We start from the raw sequence: 20,086 nt of genomic DNA on the forward strand, positions 1-20,086 counted from the left end.
TACTAAGTTTCAAGTTCATATTTTTTAAATCTACATCTGGAGAATGTCACCAAGACTCATAGAACTAGATGAAGGCGTGACGGCGGCCCGGTGAATGTCGTCATCTACATCATGGAACACGACGTGAACATCCTGTTGGTGGTCAGCACATTGTCTGGTAAGTCGTCATGCGGTCTTCCCAACCGTCTATGAATTTATCTACAATTACCTGTACATCACGCGTCCTTCTATTGATTATCCATCTATCTTCGTCCTTTCTTCCTTCCGTTTGTCAGTCCATCTTCCATCCATTCATCGTCAATAGATCCATCAATTCAATCATGTATCACAATAGCCGTTGATTCATTCATCAAATTTCCCGTCCGTCTCTCCTTCAACCACCCATCCATTCATTCATCCATATTTCCGTCCATCAATTACACCTGTTTCATGCATGTAATGTCAGTGTATAATTACACATGCATACATTTCCTTGTCCATCTATTCCCTCCAGAGGTCCGTGTTGATATACAGCGGTATGCGGTTTTGATATACATATTTGTGTGATACTGAAATATAATATTATTAGTTGATATAAAGAAGTAGTAGTTGTAGAATTATACACATGTACATGCGCAGAGGTATCTATTGTTAGTACATATGGGTTATATAGAGATTTCTACACGAGTGCCTTTCAGATACCATGTATCTGACAACGAGCTATTTCAAAAAGTATCTAACGAGCGAACGCGAGTTAGTTACGCGTTGAAACAACGAGTTAAAATATTAAATGATATCTGACAGACACGAGTGCAGTAATCTGTTTCTTACGCACCCTAAAGACGCACAATTGTACCATCGAATCGACGCATATGCTGTCAATTCTCATGATCACTGTGATGCATTAATGCATAACGCAACGGTCATTTGTGACGTCATCCGGCCTCGTACTGCTTATACCTTGTGTGACCCTCTACAATAACAGTTTCCGCTATATCTGTAGGTTACCAAGGCGGTGATAATGCAAACTAGACAAGACCAAATTTATTGACACTCTAAAACCAACAACTGTTGACACAGACGCAGGAGTACTTGGTAAGGATAAGATACTACGTCTCTTGCTTGACAACGGTGTTAGAACCTACACAGAAACGTCGCTCTTAATTGTAAGAAAGAAGTTGTTCATGAATATACTGGTGTCTTGTCCTTACCTAGTACTCCCACGTCTGTGTCAACAATCTTCTCCTTATGTAATATGTTCTGTAAAGAGATACGAATTGATGTGAAGCACACGGCAGTGATCACCCGTATTTATAAAGATATATCTCTGTTGCTGATACAGAAAGATCTGCCTCGTTGATACACAGGGGTATATGTTGCTGCTTTCAGTATTTCAGATGTCCGACTTGGCCTCCGTTGACATCCGGGTCCAGGCGCCTACCGTCGCCAACAGCACATACACCACCCTCCAGTGTGCCATTAGTCTTCAACCTGGTGAACGACTTGAGGGAATTCTCTTCACCAGGAAAACGTCAAAGTGGGAATTCTTTCTACAAATCGGAGCATTTTCTCCATCTTTCAATTCTATCGTGACAGACTTCGAGTTGAAGGACTTTGTTTCATTGATGTACCAGAATGGCGCGGCTTACATGAAGATTAAAAACTTCGACCACTCTTTCGAGGGCTTGTACAACTGCTCGTTGTCGTATTGGCGAGGAGATAACGTATCCGTGCGGACTGACGACGTCATTTATGTGTCTGCTACAGGTAGGTTATACAAACATCCAGTACGTACACCCCAAAACATCAGTTCATTCAGTACACACGGACATAATACACCCCTTCCGTACACCCATCAGTACATCCCTTTAGAACCAAGCACCAGTACATGCACACAAGACCTGTTCATACCAATACCGCAAGTGATCCCGTCAGTCGCCCCACCAGTACACCCACCAGTACATCCCTTTAGAACCCACCGCCAGTGCATGCACACATGACCTGTTCATACCAATACCGCAAGTGATCCCGTCAGTCGCCCCACCAGTACACCCACCAGTACATCCCTTTAGAACCAAGCACCAGTACATGCACACAAGACCTGTTCATACCAATACCGCAAGTGATCCCGTCAGTCTCCCCACCAGTACACCCACCAGTACATCCCTTTAGAACCAAGCACCAGTACATGCACACAAGACCTGTTCATACCAATACCGCAAGTGATCCCGTCAGTCGCCCCACCAGTACACCCACCAGTACATCCCTTTAGAACCCACCACCAGTGCATGCACACATGACCTGTTCATACCAATACCGCAAGTGATCCCGTCAGTCGCCCCACCAGTACACCCACCAGTACATCCCTTTAGAACCCACCACCAGTGCATGCACACATGACCTGTTCATACCAATACCGCAAGTGATCCCGTCAGTCGCCCCACCAGTACACCCACCAGTACATCCCTTTAGAACCCACCGCCAGTACATGCACACATGACCTGTTCATACCAATACCGCAAGTGATCCCGTCAGTCGCCCCACCAGTACACCCACCAGTACACCCATCAGTACAACTAACCAGTTTATACTATCAATACACCGAAGAAGTACACCCCATCCGTAATCCTGCGCGTTGATACCAAGTACAGGTAGGCGATTATGCTCGTCGTAAGATGCTACTTACGGGATCGGGTGGTCAGGTTCGCTGACTTGGTTGATTCATATCGTTGTATCCCACTTACGTTGACCAATGCTCATGATGTCAATCACTTGAGTTTTCTGGTCCAGACACGATTATTTACGTATAGCTGAGTGTGGCGTTAAACAACAAACAAACAAAACCTTGCATAGCAAGCATTCCAGCCGTATAGCGATTAAGATTTTGTTGTCTCAGAGAGATCAAAGGCGATGTCTCATTGCTCCATAAAAGGTAATATAGTAAGCTGTTGTGTGAATATAGCCTAGAAGTCAAACGTTTGCAAGCACCATTAAGGGTTTGGATTCAAGGGGTTCGATTACTCGAGCAATATTGCGTTATTATTGCAAAACCGACGCAACCCTAAAAAATGTGTGATCCTGTTATGACGTCTCATTGAAATTGTATTTATATTTGCTCCACCGATAACTCCATAACTCTCACTCATACTGCCACACACTCAAACATTCACCCCATCACTCTATCTGCCCCATCATCTATTCTGTCACTTACTCAATCACCAACTCTTTCTCTCACTCATTCATTCACCTCATCCCTTACTTGCTGAGTCGATGACTCACTCACTCCCCGCTTTTTCTTTCACCCAATTATGTTTTGTGTACTAATAGAATTTGTTTTGTTTTCATTCACCAGATCCATATCCTGTGTCATCAACGTCACCCACGGCATCGATGTCTCACAGTACATCAGCTACGTCAGTGGAGCGATCATCAACTATTACCATAAGTGCATCAACAACATCAGCATCATCATCGTTATTATCGTTACAAACACAAACGTCTGCGCGAAGATCATCGGAAGGGACAACAATGCCGTTGACAACTTCAGGTTCCACGTCGTTAGCTTCCATAACAACACAAACCACGGTGCAGACATCACCAACAACACCATGGAGCTCCGGTGGCGTGGACAACACAACACAAATTACATCTACCGGAACAACATTCACAGCAACGGCGGTAAATACGGAAGTACGCACGCCAACATCCTCACAGAGGGTTTCGCCAAGTACAGTTGTACCATTTACAGCAACGTTATCTACACGTGCATCAGAGATGACTTTAGAAACAACTGCAGAAACCTCAACAGATACAATCATCACAGTAACATCACTTGGGTCAGTAGCTGCGTCATCGGGAACGTCTCTATTACCTATGGAGATCTCATCATTACAGACACCGACGGACACTTCATCATCTCAAGAACAAGTGGACATTTCAACATTACAAGTACCGGTGGACATCTCAACATCACAAGTACCGGTGGAAATCTCAACATCATTAGCATTCGTACACATTTCAACACACCAAGTACCGGTGGACATCTCAACATCACAAGTATTCGTACACATTTCAACACCCCAAGTACCGATGGAGATGTCAACATCACAAGTACCGATGCAGATGTCAGCATCACAAGTACCGGTGGACATTTTAACATCACAAGTACCAGTGGACATTTCAACATCACAAGTACCGGTGGACATCTCAACATCACAAGTACCGGCGGACTTTTCAACAACCCAGGTACTGGTGGACATCTCAACATCACAAGTACCGGCGGAAATCTCAGCATCACAAGTACCGGTGGACATTTCAACATCACAAGTACCGGTGGACATCTCAACATCACAAGTACCGGCGGACTTTTCAACAACCCAGGTACTGGTGGACATCTCAACAACCCAGTTACCGGCGGACATCTCAACATCACAAGTACCGGTGGACATTTCAACATTACAAGTACCGGCGGACATCTCAACATCACAAGTGCCGGCGGACATTTCAATATCACAAGTATTTGTTCACATTTCAACACCCCAAGTACCGGTGGACATCTCAACATCACAAGTATTCGTACACATTTCAACGCCCAAAGTACCGGTGGACATCTCAACATCACAAGTACCGATGGAGATGTCAACATCACAAGTACCGGTGGACATTGTAACATCACAAGTACCGATGGACATTTCAACAACTCAGGTACTGGTGGACATCTCAACATCTCAAGTACCGGCAGACATCTCAGCATCACAAGTACCGGTGGACATTTCAACATCACAAGTACCGGTGGACATCTCAACATCACAAGTACCGGCGGACGTCTCAACATCACAAGTGTTAGAGGACATCTCAACATCACAAGTACCGGTGGACATCTCAACAACCCAGTTACCGGCGGACATCTCAACATCACAAGTACCGGTGGACATCCCAACATCACAAGTAACGGCGGACATTTCAACAACCCAGGTACCGGAGGACATCTCAACAACCCGGGTACTGGTGGACATCTCAACAACCCGGGTACTGGTGGACATTTTAACATCGCAAGTACCGGTGGACATTGCATCATCCCAAGTATTAGCGAACATCTCAACAATTCAAACACCGACAGACATATCAACATCACAGGTACCGGCGGACATCTCAACATCACAAGTACCGACGGGGATGCCAACATTACAAGTACCGGTGGACATCTCAACATCACAAGTACCGGTGGACATCTCAACATCACAAGTACCTGTGGACATCTCAACATCACAAGTACCGGTGGACATCTCAACATCACAGGTACTGATGGACATCTCAACATCACAAGTACCGGCAGACATCTCAACATCACAAGTACCGACGGATATCTCAACATCACAGTTACTGATGGACATCTCAACATCACAAGTACCGGCAGACATCTCAACATCACAAGTACCGACGGATATCTCAACATCACAAGTACCGACGACCTCAAAAACTGATAAAAGCGTTGTATCGGCAGTTGCAATATCAACATCATCTACAGCGCCTTCTACATCATCAGTTAGATATGTAATATCTTATACTCCAACGTCATCTACAGCTTTGATATCACTTTCTACATCATTAACTGCAGGTTTAAAATCACCCTCTGCATCCAATATACATTCTACGCCTTCCACATCCTCATCCATAGAAGTAATAGTACTCTATTCATCATCAAATATGTATATGACATCAGCTTCGACATCAACAACACCAGATGGGACAGTGTTTTCTATATCCAATTCAGCTGTGACAGCGGCTTCTACGTCATCAACAACAACATACGTGACGTCACCTTCTTCATCATCAATTTCAGATGTGACATCGCCTTCTATATCACGCCCACGTATTGCATCGCCAACCACATTACCAACAAAATATGTGACATGCCCTTCTACGTCACTGGCAGACGTAACGTCGCCTCCAACATCGTCAACTGAAGAAATAATGTCATCTTCTGCATCACCAAATACAGCTGTGACGTCACCTTCACCATCTTCTACATATGTGACATCACCTTCCACATCAACTGCGGATGTGACATCGCCTTCAAACTCATCGACTACGGATATTATTTCGCCCTATATGTCAGCAACAACAGATAGGACATCATATTTTACAATATCGACTATGGATGTGACACCGCCTTCATCAACAACTCCAAAATTGACACCACCCTCAACATCAATAAGCTCTTTTGCGACACCAGGTGTGTCCCCGACGTCTTCAACGTTCTATTCTACTTCTGAATCGACAAGTACAGGAACAAATCCATCAAATAATGTAACATTTATATCAACCGCTACCACTACTCCTGTGACATTGGCGACCATACGTTTCACGCCATCAACGTCACCGAGGACGACGTCAACTACACCAACAGCAAACAGCCAATCAGTCACGCCTCAAGTTCATGCCTCAGCTACAGGTAGGATGTAGCCACTGTGGACATATTAACAATCCCTAGAGTGATGTGAATAGTTTTCATAGTCACAATCATAGTTAGTAAAGTGATTGGTACAAATTAGAGATTTATTGATAGCTATTGCGGTGATGTGACACATATAGTTATTTTGGTACTTGGGATATTCAAAAATATCCACCGTGTAGCTCTTGTTAAAGTCAATATTGAAAACAACTATTTTTTGTGACACATCATTATTTACTTCTTTTTTTTTTGAAAGTGTTTTTTTCTTGGTTCCGTGAACTTAACGGAGGGTTACATCTTCAGAAATGTTTCAAAAATGTCAATTTATCAATATTTTAGTGCCTGTGATGAAGTGGGTGCTGGTCGCTGTTGGTTGCGTGATTGGTATCGGCATCGTCGTCGTAGGAGTGGTCATCTGGTACAGAAAAACACGTACGTATCACAGCATGATGAATAGCGTAACCTATATCAGAGCATATGTGTAAACTACAACCGCGACAGACGTCCCTCCATATAAGTTCTTGACCATAAGTTACAACATATATCAACAGTATTGATGTATTTGTCTCATCAACAGGAGGCCATCCATTAATACTCCGTTGGCGGTATGAGTTTTACCCAAACGGAGACCTGAGGCCTTCGTCTTCAGAGATACAGGTATGCTATCGGCCCCTTTGTGCACATAAATTTTATTACATTATGCACCTCCGATGCACATATTGATAAAGCACAACAACAAAATTACGGAATACAGTTAAATTCGTTGGTATAGGTGGCATTGACTTCCCAGAAGCCAACTCTTGCTGTGCAGAGTTGCATGCCTTAATCGTTGCTAAGATGCACATGGCAGAGTCAATCATTACTGATCATTGGTCTATCAACCTTGTGGGTCTTGCAATAGTGTCAGAGAGCTCGATCCGCGTTCCTTTAGCCAAACAGTGAGATGATGTAACTGTAATACTGTTCAAGAAGTCGTCAAGTCAAACTCAATGTCACCTTATCAATGTTAAACTATCCACGATGGATCGCGGATACTCAAGAGGATGACCGGTCCGCATTATCCTATGTTTATCTGACCAATGAAGATCAGTTGGTACGGTTCATTTACTTTGTTCCCTTTGTCGCATCGACGCATGCTGACACTGGTTTGACTAACCCACATTATTTTAATGACAGGCCACCGGGCAAAAGAAAATTGTATTTGACCAAACAATTACAAAGGTTATGAAAATGTGACTAGGCTAAAACAGTCTCTGAGAAACTGAAAATGTAAGCTTCAAAACACAAATGTGATACCCATTTCGATCGTCCCAATAGAATAAACATTTCTTTTTTTCTTTTAAGCTACCATCAAACATGGGTGGGTACTTTCTTTTGCCCGGTAGTTTACCTGGAATATTGCTGACTTTGATGCACATAATAACGCTTTGTTAGACCACCCACGACAAAAAAGTATGGCTGTGATGTAATTCATGGGAGACTTGAGTTCTGGGAAATGGCCCTTGCCTAGGCTCGATGGACAGTATAGTTTCTTTCCTGGTAGTCGTGTGCCAAAACATGAACGATTCCTTGTTTTATCTACAAATGATCCTCATTGCCATCGTAAATATCTCATGTTCATAATAATAACAAAAATGATGATAACCATAATAATTTAAAATAAAATGTTGATTGACGTGGATGCTCTTGGGGGCAGAATTTTATTGTGCACTTTGGCACACATCTATTTGTCTGGTGGTCTTCTTGCGAAGGCTTTCCACAGTTTTCTTAAACGAGCCAATGTTGTAGGACATGATCTCAATATCAATGTTGAGTTTGTTGATGGGTCTGTATTGCTGGACGGTACAGAAATGTGTGTCAACCAAGCGAAGTGCCATATCAAATTGCAGCAGGCTTGGTTTTTCATGGGAAGGCTCTCTGTACGACCACTGCATTGAGTTCATGTGCAGTGTGTTCAGAAGTTCAGCACCCTGCAGAGTCCTTCGCTTAGATGTGAAACAGATGGCTTTCTGTTTGCTGCTCAGTACCAGTCACTTCCCATTCGAAACTCTCAATGTGTGATTTTGCATAAAAATATGGAAATGAATACACATCATGCAATGAATTTAACGAGACTGTCCAACACATTGTCAGTGGATGCCCGGCTTTGGCACAAACACACTGTCTTAAGCGACATGATTGCATGACTCGATCCTTTTATTACCGTCTTCGCTATGCTTGGGATTTTGAAATAGAGGTCCATCCATGGTACGAGTCAGAATATGTAGAAGGCTCCGTGAATAATAAGAACTATAAAATTCTTTAGAATAGGCCCGTATATAGCCTCAGACATATCCAGGCCAACAAACCTGATCCTGTCCTTTTTGATAAATCCAATGAAATCTTCGATGTCATTGAAATTTCTGTCCCTTTTGACACTAATGTGATTGACAAGATTCAGGGAAAACGTGGCAAATTTGCGGACCTCGCTTTCGAACTGTCTCAGTTGCATCCCAAGTATCAAGTTGTCCGACTCATCATTATTCTCGGTGCCTTAAGTTTGGCACCTCCCAATCTATTGACTGACATTGGGATAGTACCCAGATTTGTTGCCAGGAATACAGCCCTTTTAACAATCTGGGTAATGCAGAAGGCTGCAGTGTTAGGGAGTCTTCACACTCTCCGAAAAGTTCGGGGGGGGGGGGGGGTTCTACTGGGCAGGTTTTCCTGGGAGAAGTCCCATTCGCTGTCTAGGCTGCGTGTAGAGGGAGCAAGGGCCCCGAGCTGATGATGAGCCTAACCAGCCTGACTGTACCAGGATCATCCAAACCCAGCTTTGCACCATTTTTATTGTACATAATAATAATCATAATCATAAGAGGATGTTAAAGATAACAGCAAAAATACTCATTGGCAATAGAATCTTCTTAGTTAAATATATGTTAAGTGTATTTCGCTAAAATGTACTTCTTTTTTATTTTAGACTTGACTGAAGAATTCATTGATTATTTTGGAATCTTGGATTCTCTGGCCTGAAGGTTCAGGCTCCATTGCGTGTCCGTCTTTTAGGCGGGATGTGATTCTATACCACAGCACAAAGACGCCTCTCTTGCTGCAAAATATGCCTTTGGAAGAACAGTTAAGCCTGTGGAATGAGATACACTGGATAGTAGCATGGTGTGTTGCAGCCATTGTCATTTTAATAGAATGGGGTTGTGGTGAAGTGACGAACACATGCTATTTTGGATTATGTGTCATCCAATGGAGTGTTGGCATTTCACTCTAGTTTCGTCAAGTCAGTACAGCAGCAGAGAGTGCAGTGGTCCCTGCCATTCTGTTGCTGTATTGCTGGGTATAAATGTGCCGATAAGTGCCAATAAAGTTCCACCTGTGTAGTTAACTGATACACCTGTATAGTTAACTGATACACCTGTATAGTTAACGTGATACACCTGAACAGATAACAGAAAACAACTGAATAGTTAAGGTGATACACCTGTATAGTTAACGCGATACACCTGTATAGTTAACGTGATACACCTGTATAGTTAACGTGATACACCTGAATAGATAACAGAAAACACCTGAATAGTTAAGGTGATGCATCTGTATAGTTAACCGGATACACTTGTATAGTTAACCTGATACATCTTTAAAGTTAACCGGATACACCTGTATCGTTAACCAGAAACACCTGTATAGTTAACCTGATACACCTGTATTGTTAATCGGATACACCTGAATAGTTAACATGATACACCTGTATAGTTAACATGGTAGACCTGTATAGTTAACCGGATACGCCTTTATAGTTAAACGGATACATCTATATAGTTAACATTGTAGACCTGTATAGTTAACCGGATACGCCTGTAAAGTTAACCGGATACACCTGTATAGTTAACCTGATACACCTGTATAGTTAACCGGATACACCTATATAGTTAACCTGATACACCTGTATAGTTGACTGGATACGCCTGTATAGTTAACCGGATACGCCTGTATTGTTAACCGGAAACATCTGTTAATAAACCGGCTACACCTGTATAGTTAACCTGATATATCTGTATAGTTAACTGGATACACCTGTATAGTTAAACGGATACACCTGTATAGTTAACCGGATACATCTGTATAGTTAACCGGAAACACCTGTGTAGTTAACCTGATACACCTGTATAGTTAACCGGATACATCTTTATAGTTAACCGGAAACACCTGTATATTTAACCTGATACACCTGTATTTTGTTAATCGGATACACCTGTATAGTTAACATGGTAGACCTGTATGGTTAACCGGACACGCCTTTATAGTTAAACGGATACATCTATATAGTTAACATTGTAGACCTGTATAGTTAACATGATACGCCTGTATAGTTAACCGGTTACACCTGTATAGTTAACCTGATACACCTGTATAGTTAACCGGATACACCTGTATAGTTAACCGGATACACCTGTATAGTTGACTGGATACGTCTGTATAGTTAACCGGATACGCCTGTATAGTTAACCGGATACGCCTGTATAGTTAACCGGAAACATCTGTTAATAAACCGGCTACATCTGTATAGTTAACCTGATACATCTGTAAAGCTAACCAGAAGCACCTGTGTAGTTAACCTGATACAACTGTATATTTAACCGGATACATCTGTATAGTTAACCGAATACACCTGTATAGTTAACCGGATACACCTGTATAGTTAACCGGATACATCTTTATAGTTAACCGGAAACACCTGTATATTTAACCTTATACACCTGTATAGTTAATCGGATACACCTGTATAGTTCACCGGATACACCAATATAGTTAACCTGATACACCTGTATAGTTGACCGGATACGCCTGTATAGTTAACCGGAAACATCTGTTAATAAACCGGCTACACCTGTATAGTTAACTGGATATATCTGTAAAGGTAACCGGAAACACCTGAGTAGTTAACCTGATACACCTGTATAGTTAAGCGGATACAACTTTATTGTTTACCTGATACACCTGTATAGTTAACCAGAAACATCTGTATAGTTAACCGGAAACACCTGTGTAGTTAACCTGATACATCTGTAAAGTTAACCGGATACAACTTTATTGTTAACCGGATACACCTGTATTGTTAACCGGATACATCTGTATAGTTAACCGGATACATCTGTATAGTAAACCGGAAACACCTTTGTAGTTAACCGGATACACCTGTGTAGTTAACGAATACACCTGTATAGTAAAACGTATACACTTCTATAGTTAACCTGATACATCTATATAGTATTCCAGATACACCTGTATAATTTAACATTTTAGACCTGTATAGCTGACCGGATACACCTGTACAGTTAACATGATACACCTGTTTAGTTTACCGGATAAACCTATATAGTTAACATGATACACCTGTAGAGTTAACCGGATGCGCCCGTATAGTTAACATGATACACCTGTATAGTTAATCGGATACACCTGTATAGTTAATCGGATACACCTGTATAGTTAACTTGATACACCTGTATAGTTGACCGGATACACCTGTATAGTTAACCGGATACCCCTGTATAGTTGGCCGGATAAAACTGTATAGTTAACCGGATACACCTGTATAGTTGACCGGATAAAACTGTATAGTTAACCGGATACACCTGTATAGTTGACCGGATACACCTGTATAGTTAACATAATACACCTGCTTAGTTGACCTGATACACCTGTATAGTACGAGACCAACATCGGTGTGTGCTGTATATGGTCTGACTGAGTCAAATTGAAGCTGTGTTGATTCAAGAAATATCAACATTCCATTTATCTTCTATTTAAATCGAACAAATAAAGCATGTGACAATGCAATATACTCGTAGTTTGTTTGTTGTTTAGCGCTATTCCGACTATACGATGGCGTTCTGTAAATAATCTAGAGTGAGTGAGTGAGTTTGGTTTTCGACGCTTTTAGCAATATTCCAGCAATAACACGGCGGGGGACACCAGAAATGGGCTTCACCCATTGTACCCATGTCGGTATTCGAAGCCAGGTCTTCGGCGTGACGAGCGAACGCTTTAACCACTAGGCTACCCGACCGCCCCTGAATAATCTGGAACAGACAATACAGTGATTGACATCACACAACTGGGTTACGATGACATGCAATCAACCAAGTCAGCTACCCTGGTCATCCTGGACATTTAATACCAGGTTACCCGGAATCCCCATGGGTATAAAATGTATTATTTATTATAAAAGTATTTTTTTTATAAGGCACATTCATTCTTGTCAGTTTGATGTTGGAGGAAAACCCGAAGTATTGTACAAGTACGTTTGACATTTAACACTTTGGTGAAAACCCGTGAGCAGTGTTATTGTGATGTCAGGCCATAGAAACATAATCGGGTCGAACCGGGATTCGAACCCATGATCATAGACTTCTGGCAGGCCTAAGTCTTTATTACAGAGTAGGCACGGGATGATTTGAACAAATAGTTGATATGATATCGGCTTGAAAGAATTCACATATTCGCTTTCAGGGCAATTACATCTGTGCTCCAACCCGCAAACAGGTTATAATTATTGGGTGCTTTCAACCCTCCCCAGACAAATGCCCATTGTAATATGCGTACAGAGAAACCCCATCAATCAGGATGCTACAATGTTCAGTAAAATCATTAACATAGGAACATTTCCTGATCAACCATTGACTGTTACAGAGTAATATCATTAGTCAAACATTCAAAAAGCTTTGTGGTAGAAATGGGGAAAACATTTCCAAATTTGACGCATCAGTGACCAAAATGACATCCAAGGCAATTCCCTAATGGACTTGTAACATATATGTTGCCGTGTGTTTTTTTAGGTACACAATTGACTTGCCCTTGCATGTATTTGTGATGCTGCCACTTTTTCGCGAATTTGATAGTGGTTCATAAACACATGCTCAAGTTATAACAGGAATTGTACAGAGAACGTCGAGATTTGCTATGATCATGGAAACTGCTTTCATTGCTTTCATTATTATATAAATGACATTATACAGAATATTGAATCGAAAACAAACACGTCTCTACATGTTGATGCGTCTTAAATATTCAATTCTGATCTTGAAACAGTACATAGATGGGCAGATAGATGGCAGAATTTATTTAGTTCAGAAAAAGAAGAAGAAACAATGGCAATTACGCACAAGAGAGTTAGTGAGTGAGTGAGTGAGTGAGTTGGGTTTTAACAGTATACCAGTTATATCACGGTGTGCCAGCTTAATGTGGGAGGAAAGCCCGAAGTGATGCAGGTCTCAGACGTGAACCACCTCGGTGAAACCCACGAACACGGATATGGTGCTGACAAACCTAGAAACATATTCGGGGCGCACTGGGATTAGAACCCAATTTTATAGATTTCTGGCGTGCCCAATGAACGCAACTCTGCATAGCGAATCGCGGCGCCTAAGACGACTGAGCCACCCGTGCCCCAATTACACACAAGAAAAATAATCAAGAAATCTTACGACGCAATATGGGATAACAAGTCTGCCAAAATATCACACATATTGCAAAATCTACAACGTTTGTCTGAGAACCATTTGTGGTGCAGTTTGACATGTAAGGCACAATAGGGACAGCAATCAGGTTACGTTTACACTATATAATGTTTTATTATTTTACTGGGTAAGTGCTTCCCAACCCCACTATTGTGGAGTCGTTTTTGTGACTTTTTGGTGAATCTTTATGGAAAGACCTAGATATGAAGCAGATGAGGCGGTCTCACTGGTCTCCTTTATTTGTAGCTCAGGTGAGTAAATCAGTGGAAGGGAACTCTCTGTCAGAACATTATAAAAATGTTTCTGATAACCGATATGCGTTTTGATTATGCCAGTTTGAGATGAAATGTCCTTTCATGTACATAATGACACAGATCAGTAAGGCGGAGAGCACAGTTAGGCCCCACAGTTGCTGCCGACATGTCCAAGATGTTCTTTAGGAATTCCATATAATGTTTACTCAGGAAACATTATTGAACCTGGTTCTTTCTGAGATTGCAAAAAAATCAAGCAAATCCACATGGTATTAATTTCACTTTTTTCAAATACTTTTTGTTAATATAAAGAAATATAAAACATCACCAGAGAATAATCAATCACGGTTATTAACCTCGAATAATCAAACTCTATTGGGCATAAAAACCAAAACAGCTGTGAAAAATATATAAATTGACCACTGAAAGTCAGCGATGACACCAGGTACTCGCGAAAAGGACAATCTAGTTCTGCCCTACCAATAGCACCCAGCACTCATTCAACATGGCTGACACCGAGCAGCAGCACTCCTACCATACGGCGGCAGGCCATACACAATCGATTCTTGACCTGATCATCCAGTGACACCACAGCGCATTTACTGATTGTGCTGAAACTAGAAACGATATGTTAATTTTGAATTACGTCTGCTGTATAAAAGTAATACTAATATTATATTCAAAGTACATAAAGTACATTATTTCAAATTTTCTAATAATTACTTTGATCAGGCAGGTTTATTTCAATTGATGATACCCTTAATGATATAAATAACAAATTAATCATTCCTTGCGACACTCTTAGTTCACTTTTAACATTTATATGGAACTCTAAGAGATTTGTGATTAATGAAGACGATCATAGTTATAATTACCGTGGCTAGATTTGGAAATTAAAAAAACAAACTCGAAGGGTACACATCAGCATTGTTTGTTAAACACGTTTGTGTGTTAAAACGTCTTTTTATATTGGGAGAGGTGAAAACATGTTTTATTAGATATGTGATCTAATCTTTCCTGAATATAAATTTGTTTAAATCACGGATGTGAAAAGGTAGTCACACTATATGTATTCATTATATCACCAGCTCATTGTCCTAAGTAGAACAAATACGAAATGTGAAATATCATATCATTATTCACACTGAATTTCACACGCACCATTGTTATGTCCTGTGAAAATCCATCCATCACCGCTTGGTGCCTGTCAAATCAGAGAATACACATCCGTGACCTTCAGCTATACTTACACTACCCTCGTGTCTATGATAGCTTGCAGCTATCATCTGTCGACCACACTTGGCATAGTCCACAATGGAGATGGATTTGTGTAGCAGGTAACTTCCAAGATATAAATGATAACATAAATTGAAACAATTAACAAATGATTAATTATTACAAAAGTTTACTGATAGATTTAATGCAGATGTTAATGTCAATCAACAGTTGGTGCCTGTCAAGTCACAGAACAGGCATCCGTGACCTTTGGCTATACTTTCACTACCCTGGTGTCTATGATAGCTTGAAGGTATCTTCTGTCAACGAAATGAGTCATCGCCCACAATGTAGAAGGATTTGTAACTCTGATAATGTCCATCAATATAATTAATAGAAATAAATTGAATCAATTAACATCTGCTCAGTAATCACAAATAGTCATTGAATATGTATTGATTTAGATACGGCGTTATGCAACAAATAGTTACTTTTATGCACATTGTCTGAGTGGCCGTCCCACCGGTAGAGCAGGATGTGCTCATCACTCCTGGTGTCATTACTGATCCACTCATGTAATTGTCGTTACTATTTTGACTGTACTAATTGAATCTGTTTTGACAGATACTCTAGTCTTATTATTCTCTGCCGTTGACTTTATATATCTGTGAGTTTAAGAACATGCACTCTCTACGAAAAGCGCCATACGGCTCTTGGTTAATATTATGTCTATACATAAAGATGCGAACTATTTCACATGAGGGGTGACTTCAACTTTACAATAGTCAAGTATGTAAATTTAATGTGAAATTAAGCCCCATTTCACCTCACTTCACACTTATGTCGAATAATATTCCAGCTGCTCCATCCTTTGGTGTCTACATTTCACAGCTTTTGAGGAACAATCGAGTATGCTCTTCAGATGAACACTTGCCGTGATTTGACTTCACATGTTTGTGACAGATGGAAACGGTTTTGTCGCATTTATTTACGATTCTTTCAAATATATTCAGAATATATATCAATGACGCATGTACAACAAACTGTCAGTTCCACTTGTGGATGTCTCTAAAATAACTAATTGAGTTGTCAGGTGGCTGGCGAGATAGTGTCAGAAAGATCATTGCATCCAGATGTGGTGCGTGTGACCATCAACGCGTCCATGCTATATATACCCGACATGTACCAGTCCATTGTCCACTGATATCCAGAACTGCAAAGGTAGGTGTCTTTTTTATGAACGTGTATAATATCTATCCTAATAGTCCTCTGCTGTTTCGGTGTGATGCGAAAATTAATATGTGTATGTCCATTCAGTTGGTCGTGTTAAATCAATAAATATTGTATTTGCTGTCATGGTTATAATGATGCTGTATTTAACTGCGGCGGTATCAATTAAATTACTGACAAATTGAGATCATAATGATCCTCTGTTTAGTGGCCATAAATGGCTGTAATTTATCTATGCATATTACATATTGTGTTTAACTTGACAGGATAATCTGGTTTTAAAGGATTGGTCCTTATCATAAAAAAATGTTATTTAAAGGCGAGTATTAGTCATTCTAATGACGTGATGTTAAATTGCTGGGACAAAGTGCTCACAACTCTTAAATGGATCATTCCAAAATATCTTATATGTACCTAGATGAAGATCGCCCTCGTCCTCCTGCTCCTGACTGCCATGGTGGCCCTGCCCGGAACCGATTCCTGGGGTATTCGTTTACCTCGTTTCAGGAGTATTGTACGTGCAGTTGGAGGTGCTGTCAGACGCGCCGCTTCGAAAGTAGTCTCAACTGTCAAAAAGGTTGGAGGAGCAATTCAATCCGGTAAGCGCATTTCTCTTGACAAAAAGGGGTACTTTTGTGAAGGTTTTTAAGAGAAGGACATTTGTAATGAACATAAATATTGTTTTGTGATAGGTCCCTCCTTGTATGGCTAGTGATAGAATAAGGAGTATCTCCATTTTCTAATGTATTCCATAAATATATTTTAATGTGAAGTTCACAAGATATACGGCATTTCCTTTGGATGGGAGGCCGGTCACATGACCGCGAAACTGACGTTCATAAGTCTATGAACGAGACAATTGGACGTTCATACGTGTTCCTCGGGATTGTATTCTTGAATGACGTAAACGCTGACGGACTATTTCCACATCCCTTAGGAAACACATGGGAATTCTAAAGCACGAATACACACAGAAGTGTTGTTTCTGATCATTTAGTCCTTTTAATCTATAACACAGCTTTTCGGCATGCATTGGGAAAGGTCAGAGAGTGTAACTGCATAATCGTTCACAAATACCTTCGCAGCGACCATTCCAAGTCAAACTAAATGAAAAACATCTAAACTATCACAGTATCGCCTCGATCCGTGTCTAGACAGGCAGATACAGTCAGGTGCAATCTATGACTTTATCTTAGTATCCATGTACAATCAACTTTCAAAGATCGGACCAATTGATCAATCATGACTAACACTTGTAATTGCCTCAGATTCATCAACAAATTCGGACATCTTTTCCGTCACGTTTATCGTGTCGTCCACGTACTGGATGTAAATGTATTACAACGCGCTGTCATTGTGACTGATTTACAAACCTATCTCACCTAATGATGACTCAAAGATATTTGAAGATGTTTGTTGTAAACAACCACAAACGATGTCTCTGTAGAACAATGTAAGGATACATGAGCTCGTGCCACGTCCCCTGTTGAAGAACTGCTTCATTCCGTGATACTTGTAGTTGTATGGCTGTCAGTGTAAACATGAAGTCACACGTGCTACATAAAAATCGTGTATAGCTCGACATCCTTCGACTTGAAAAATAGTGATATAACAAATCATAATTGACTTTCACTTTGAGTGAGTTCATTGGAGTATAAACGTTCATAGAGTGAGGGTCAAACATTGTATGTACGTCTTCTCAAGCTCCATTCCGTGCAAGCAGTTCTTAATAAACTAACGTTGTTTAACCAAAAGAGATGTCTAGCGGCATCCAGGTGATAATAATATATATTCTATATATTTTGCGATAAGTGACAACGTATGGTAAGATTAAAACGGATGAATATTCACAAAGATGTCGAGCGGCGTCTAGGTGAATGAGTCTTGTGTGGGTAGCTATCTATCTACATAAAAATACCTTGGATGTCAAAGCAACTATTTGAAAACTAAATATCATTAATAAGTAGAGCTTTCAACACCGTCGTTATAAACGTACATAATTTGGGAAAGGTCGCAACTTATGCTTCGAAAGATAGGATAAGTAAGAACTTCCAAAGTCTGTTGCCTAGTCTGGCTACCTGACATCTTACCCTAGCTGTTGACCACACTTGTCGGGAGGTTATAAAATAGAATTGTACTTATTTCCATCACCAGGTAAACGAGACGTGAGTGAGTTTGACGTGGACGGCGACGGTCAAGTCAGTGACGACGAGATCATGATGGTGCTGGCAACCAGAGACGTGGAGGACCTTGTCCAGGATGGTTACATCACAGGTAAGGGAGATAACCACTCTCCTGTAGAAGAGTCACGAGCCTTCTGACTTCAAGTACCACTTTAAGTAGAAATATATAGAAATGCCATCATCAATGTCATCATCGTCGACATACTAAATTTGCACAATAGGCCCATCTATTCCTGGCATACATAGCAATAAGACCTTCTTGTGTTTCCAGAAGCAGACAAGGAAGACATCAGCCTCTACCAACGTCAAGTCCGGGAAACTGTAGACCTCGATCTAGGTGAGACGTTAAACCCCAACATAAAAGTTGCAGAATCCATATGCACATGCAAAGTGCATATGATTCAACTCACACACACATCTCACATCAACTCACCTCACCATACCAATGATTTAGCAACTGATAATTTGGGTCAGGCGCTGAGGTGGAAATGAAATCCTCAATAGCTATTGTGTATTCACCGGAAATTCTCAATTGAATTGTAAACTCTTGTACACACCAACACACACCAATACACAAATAAACACAAGCACACACACGCACGCACGCACGCACGCACGCACGTGCGCGCACACTGTGTAATAGACGATTTGTGTACATTCTTATATGATCGTTTTTTTAATTGTATATTTATTTTCGCTTTCAGAATAACCGTGCTGACAAGCGGAACACAAGATGCTCAACTCATCTGTTATCCGTGTAACAAGTACAGTATGGACATAAATAAAGTCGTAAATAACAAATGTGTGTTTGGAATATTGGAAATACTTCAAATGTAGTTAGGGGCGCTGGTGTAGCACAGCGGCATACGAGTTCCGGTTTCGATTCCACACATGGCATGGGTACAGTGTGTGTAGCCAATTTCTTGTAGAATCCTGCAAAGACGGCCTAAAAACATGAAACCTCACTCAAATTTGTTGTTTTGCTAACGATTTAAAAAAAGAACCCTGATGGTGAGTCTGAAGTGATGAACGTTGAAACCTAGATCACTTAAAATTCCCTTCCACTCACTCCCTGATGTAACCGAAATACTGTTAAAATCGAAGTTAAACCAATTAAAACTCGCTCACCTAACTATCTATTATTGACTTTGTAATATTGCTTTTCTCAACTTCCTTCCTATTTCTTATAAGTCTCTAAGTGGAGTCAGTCAGCTTCTCTGGCTTATCATGTTACCTACACAGTGCCTTGGAAAGTAA

The 20,086-nt window shown here is 40.8% G+C and overlaps 2 protein-coding genes across 2 annotated transcripts; both read left to right on the top strand.

The window, feature by feature from the left end:
• Positions 1 to 111: 111 nt before the first annotated feature.
• On the top strand, positions 112 to 5,462 carry LOC139475196 (autotransporter CRAC-like). The gene is made up of 3 exons (XM_071258449.1): positions 112 to 157; positions 1,369 to 1,684; positions 3,332 to 5,462. The coding sequence occupies exons 1-3, from the start codon at positions 112 to 114 to the stop codon at positions 5,460 to 5,462; spliced, it is 2,493 nt and encodes an 830-aa protein (XP_071114550.1).
• An 11,154-nt stretch (positions 5,463 to 16,616) lies between these two features.
• On the top strand, positions 16,617 to 19,630 carry LOC139475197 (uncharacterized). The gene is made up of 5 exons (XM_071258450.1): positions 16,617 to 16,637; positions 17,065 to 17,287; positions 18,801 to 18,920; positions 19,101 to 19,166; positions 19,534 to 19,630. The coding sequence occupies exons 2-5, from the start codon at positions 17,065 to 17,067 to the stop codon at positions 19,536 to 19,538; spliced, it is 414 nt and encodes a 137-aa protein (XP_071114551.1). The 5' UTR covers positions 16,617 to 16,637; the 3' UTR covers positions 19,539 to 19,630.
• The last annotated feature ends 456 nt before the right edge of the window (positions 19,631 to 20,086 follow it).

This window comes from Haliotis cracherodii, unplaced genomic scaffold, assembly GCF_022045235.1.
Source record: "Haliotis cracherodii isolate W230 unplaced genomic scaffold, xgHalCrac1.p SCAF_3, whole genome shotgun sequence".
Classification (NCBI taxonomy): Eukaryota; Metazoa; Mollusca; class Gastropoda; order Lepetellida; family Haliotidae; genus Haliotis; species Haliotis cracherodii.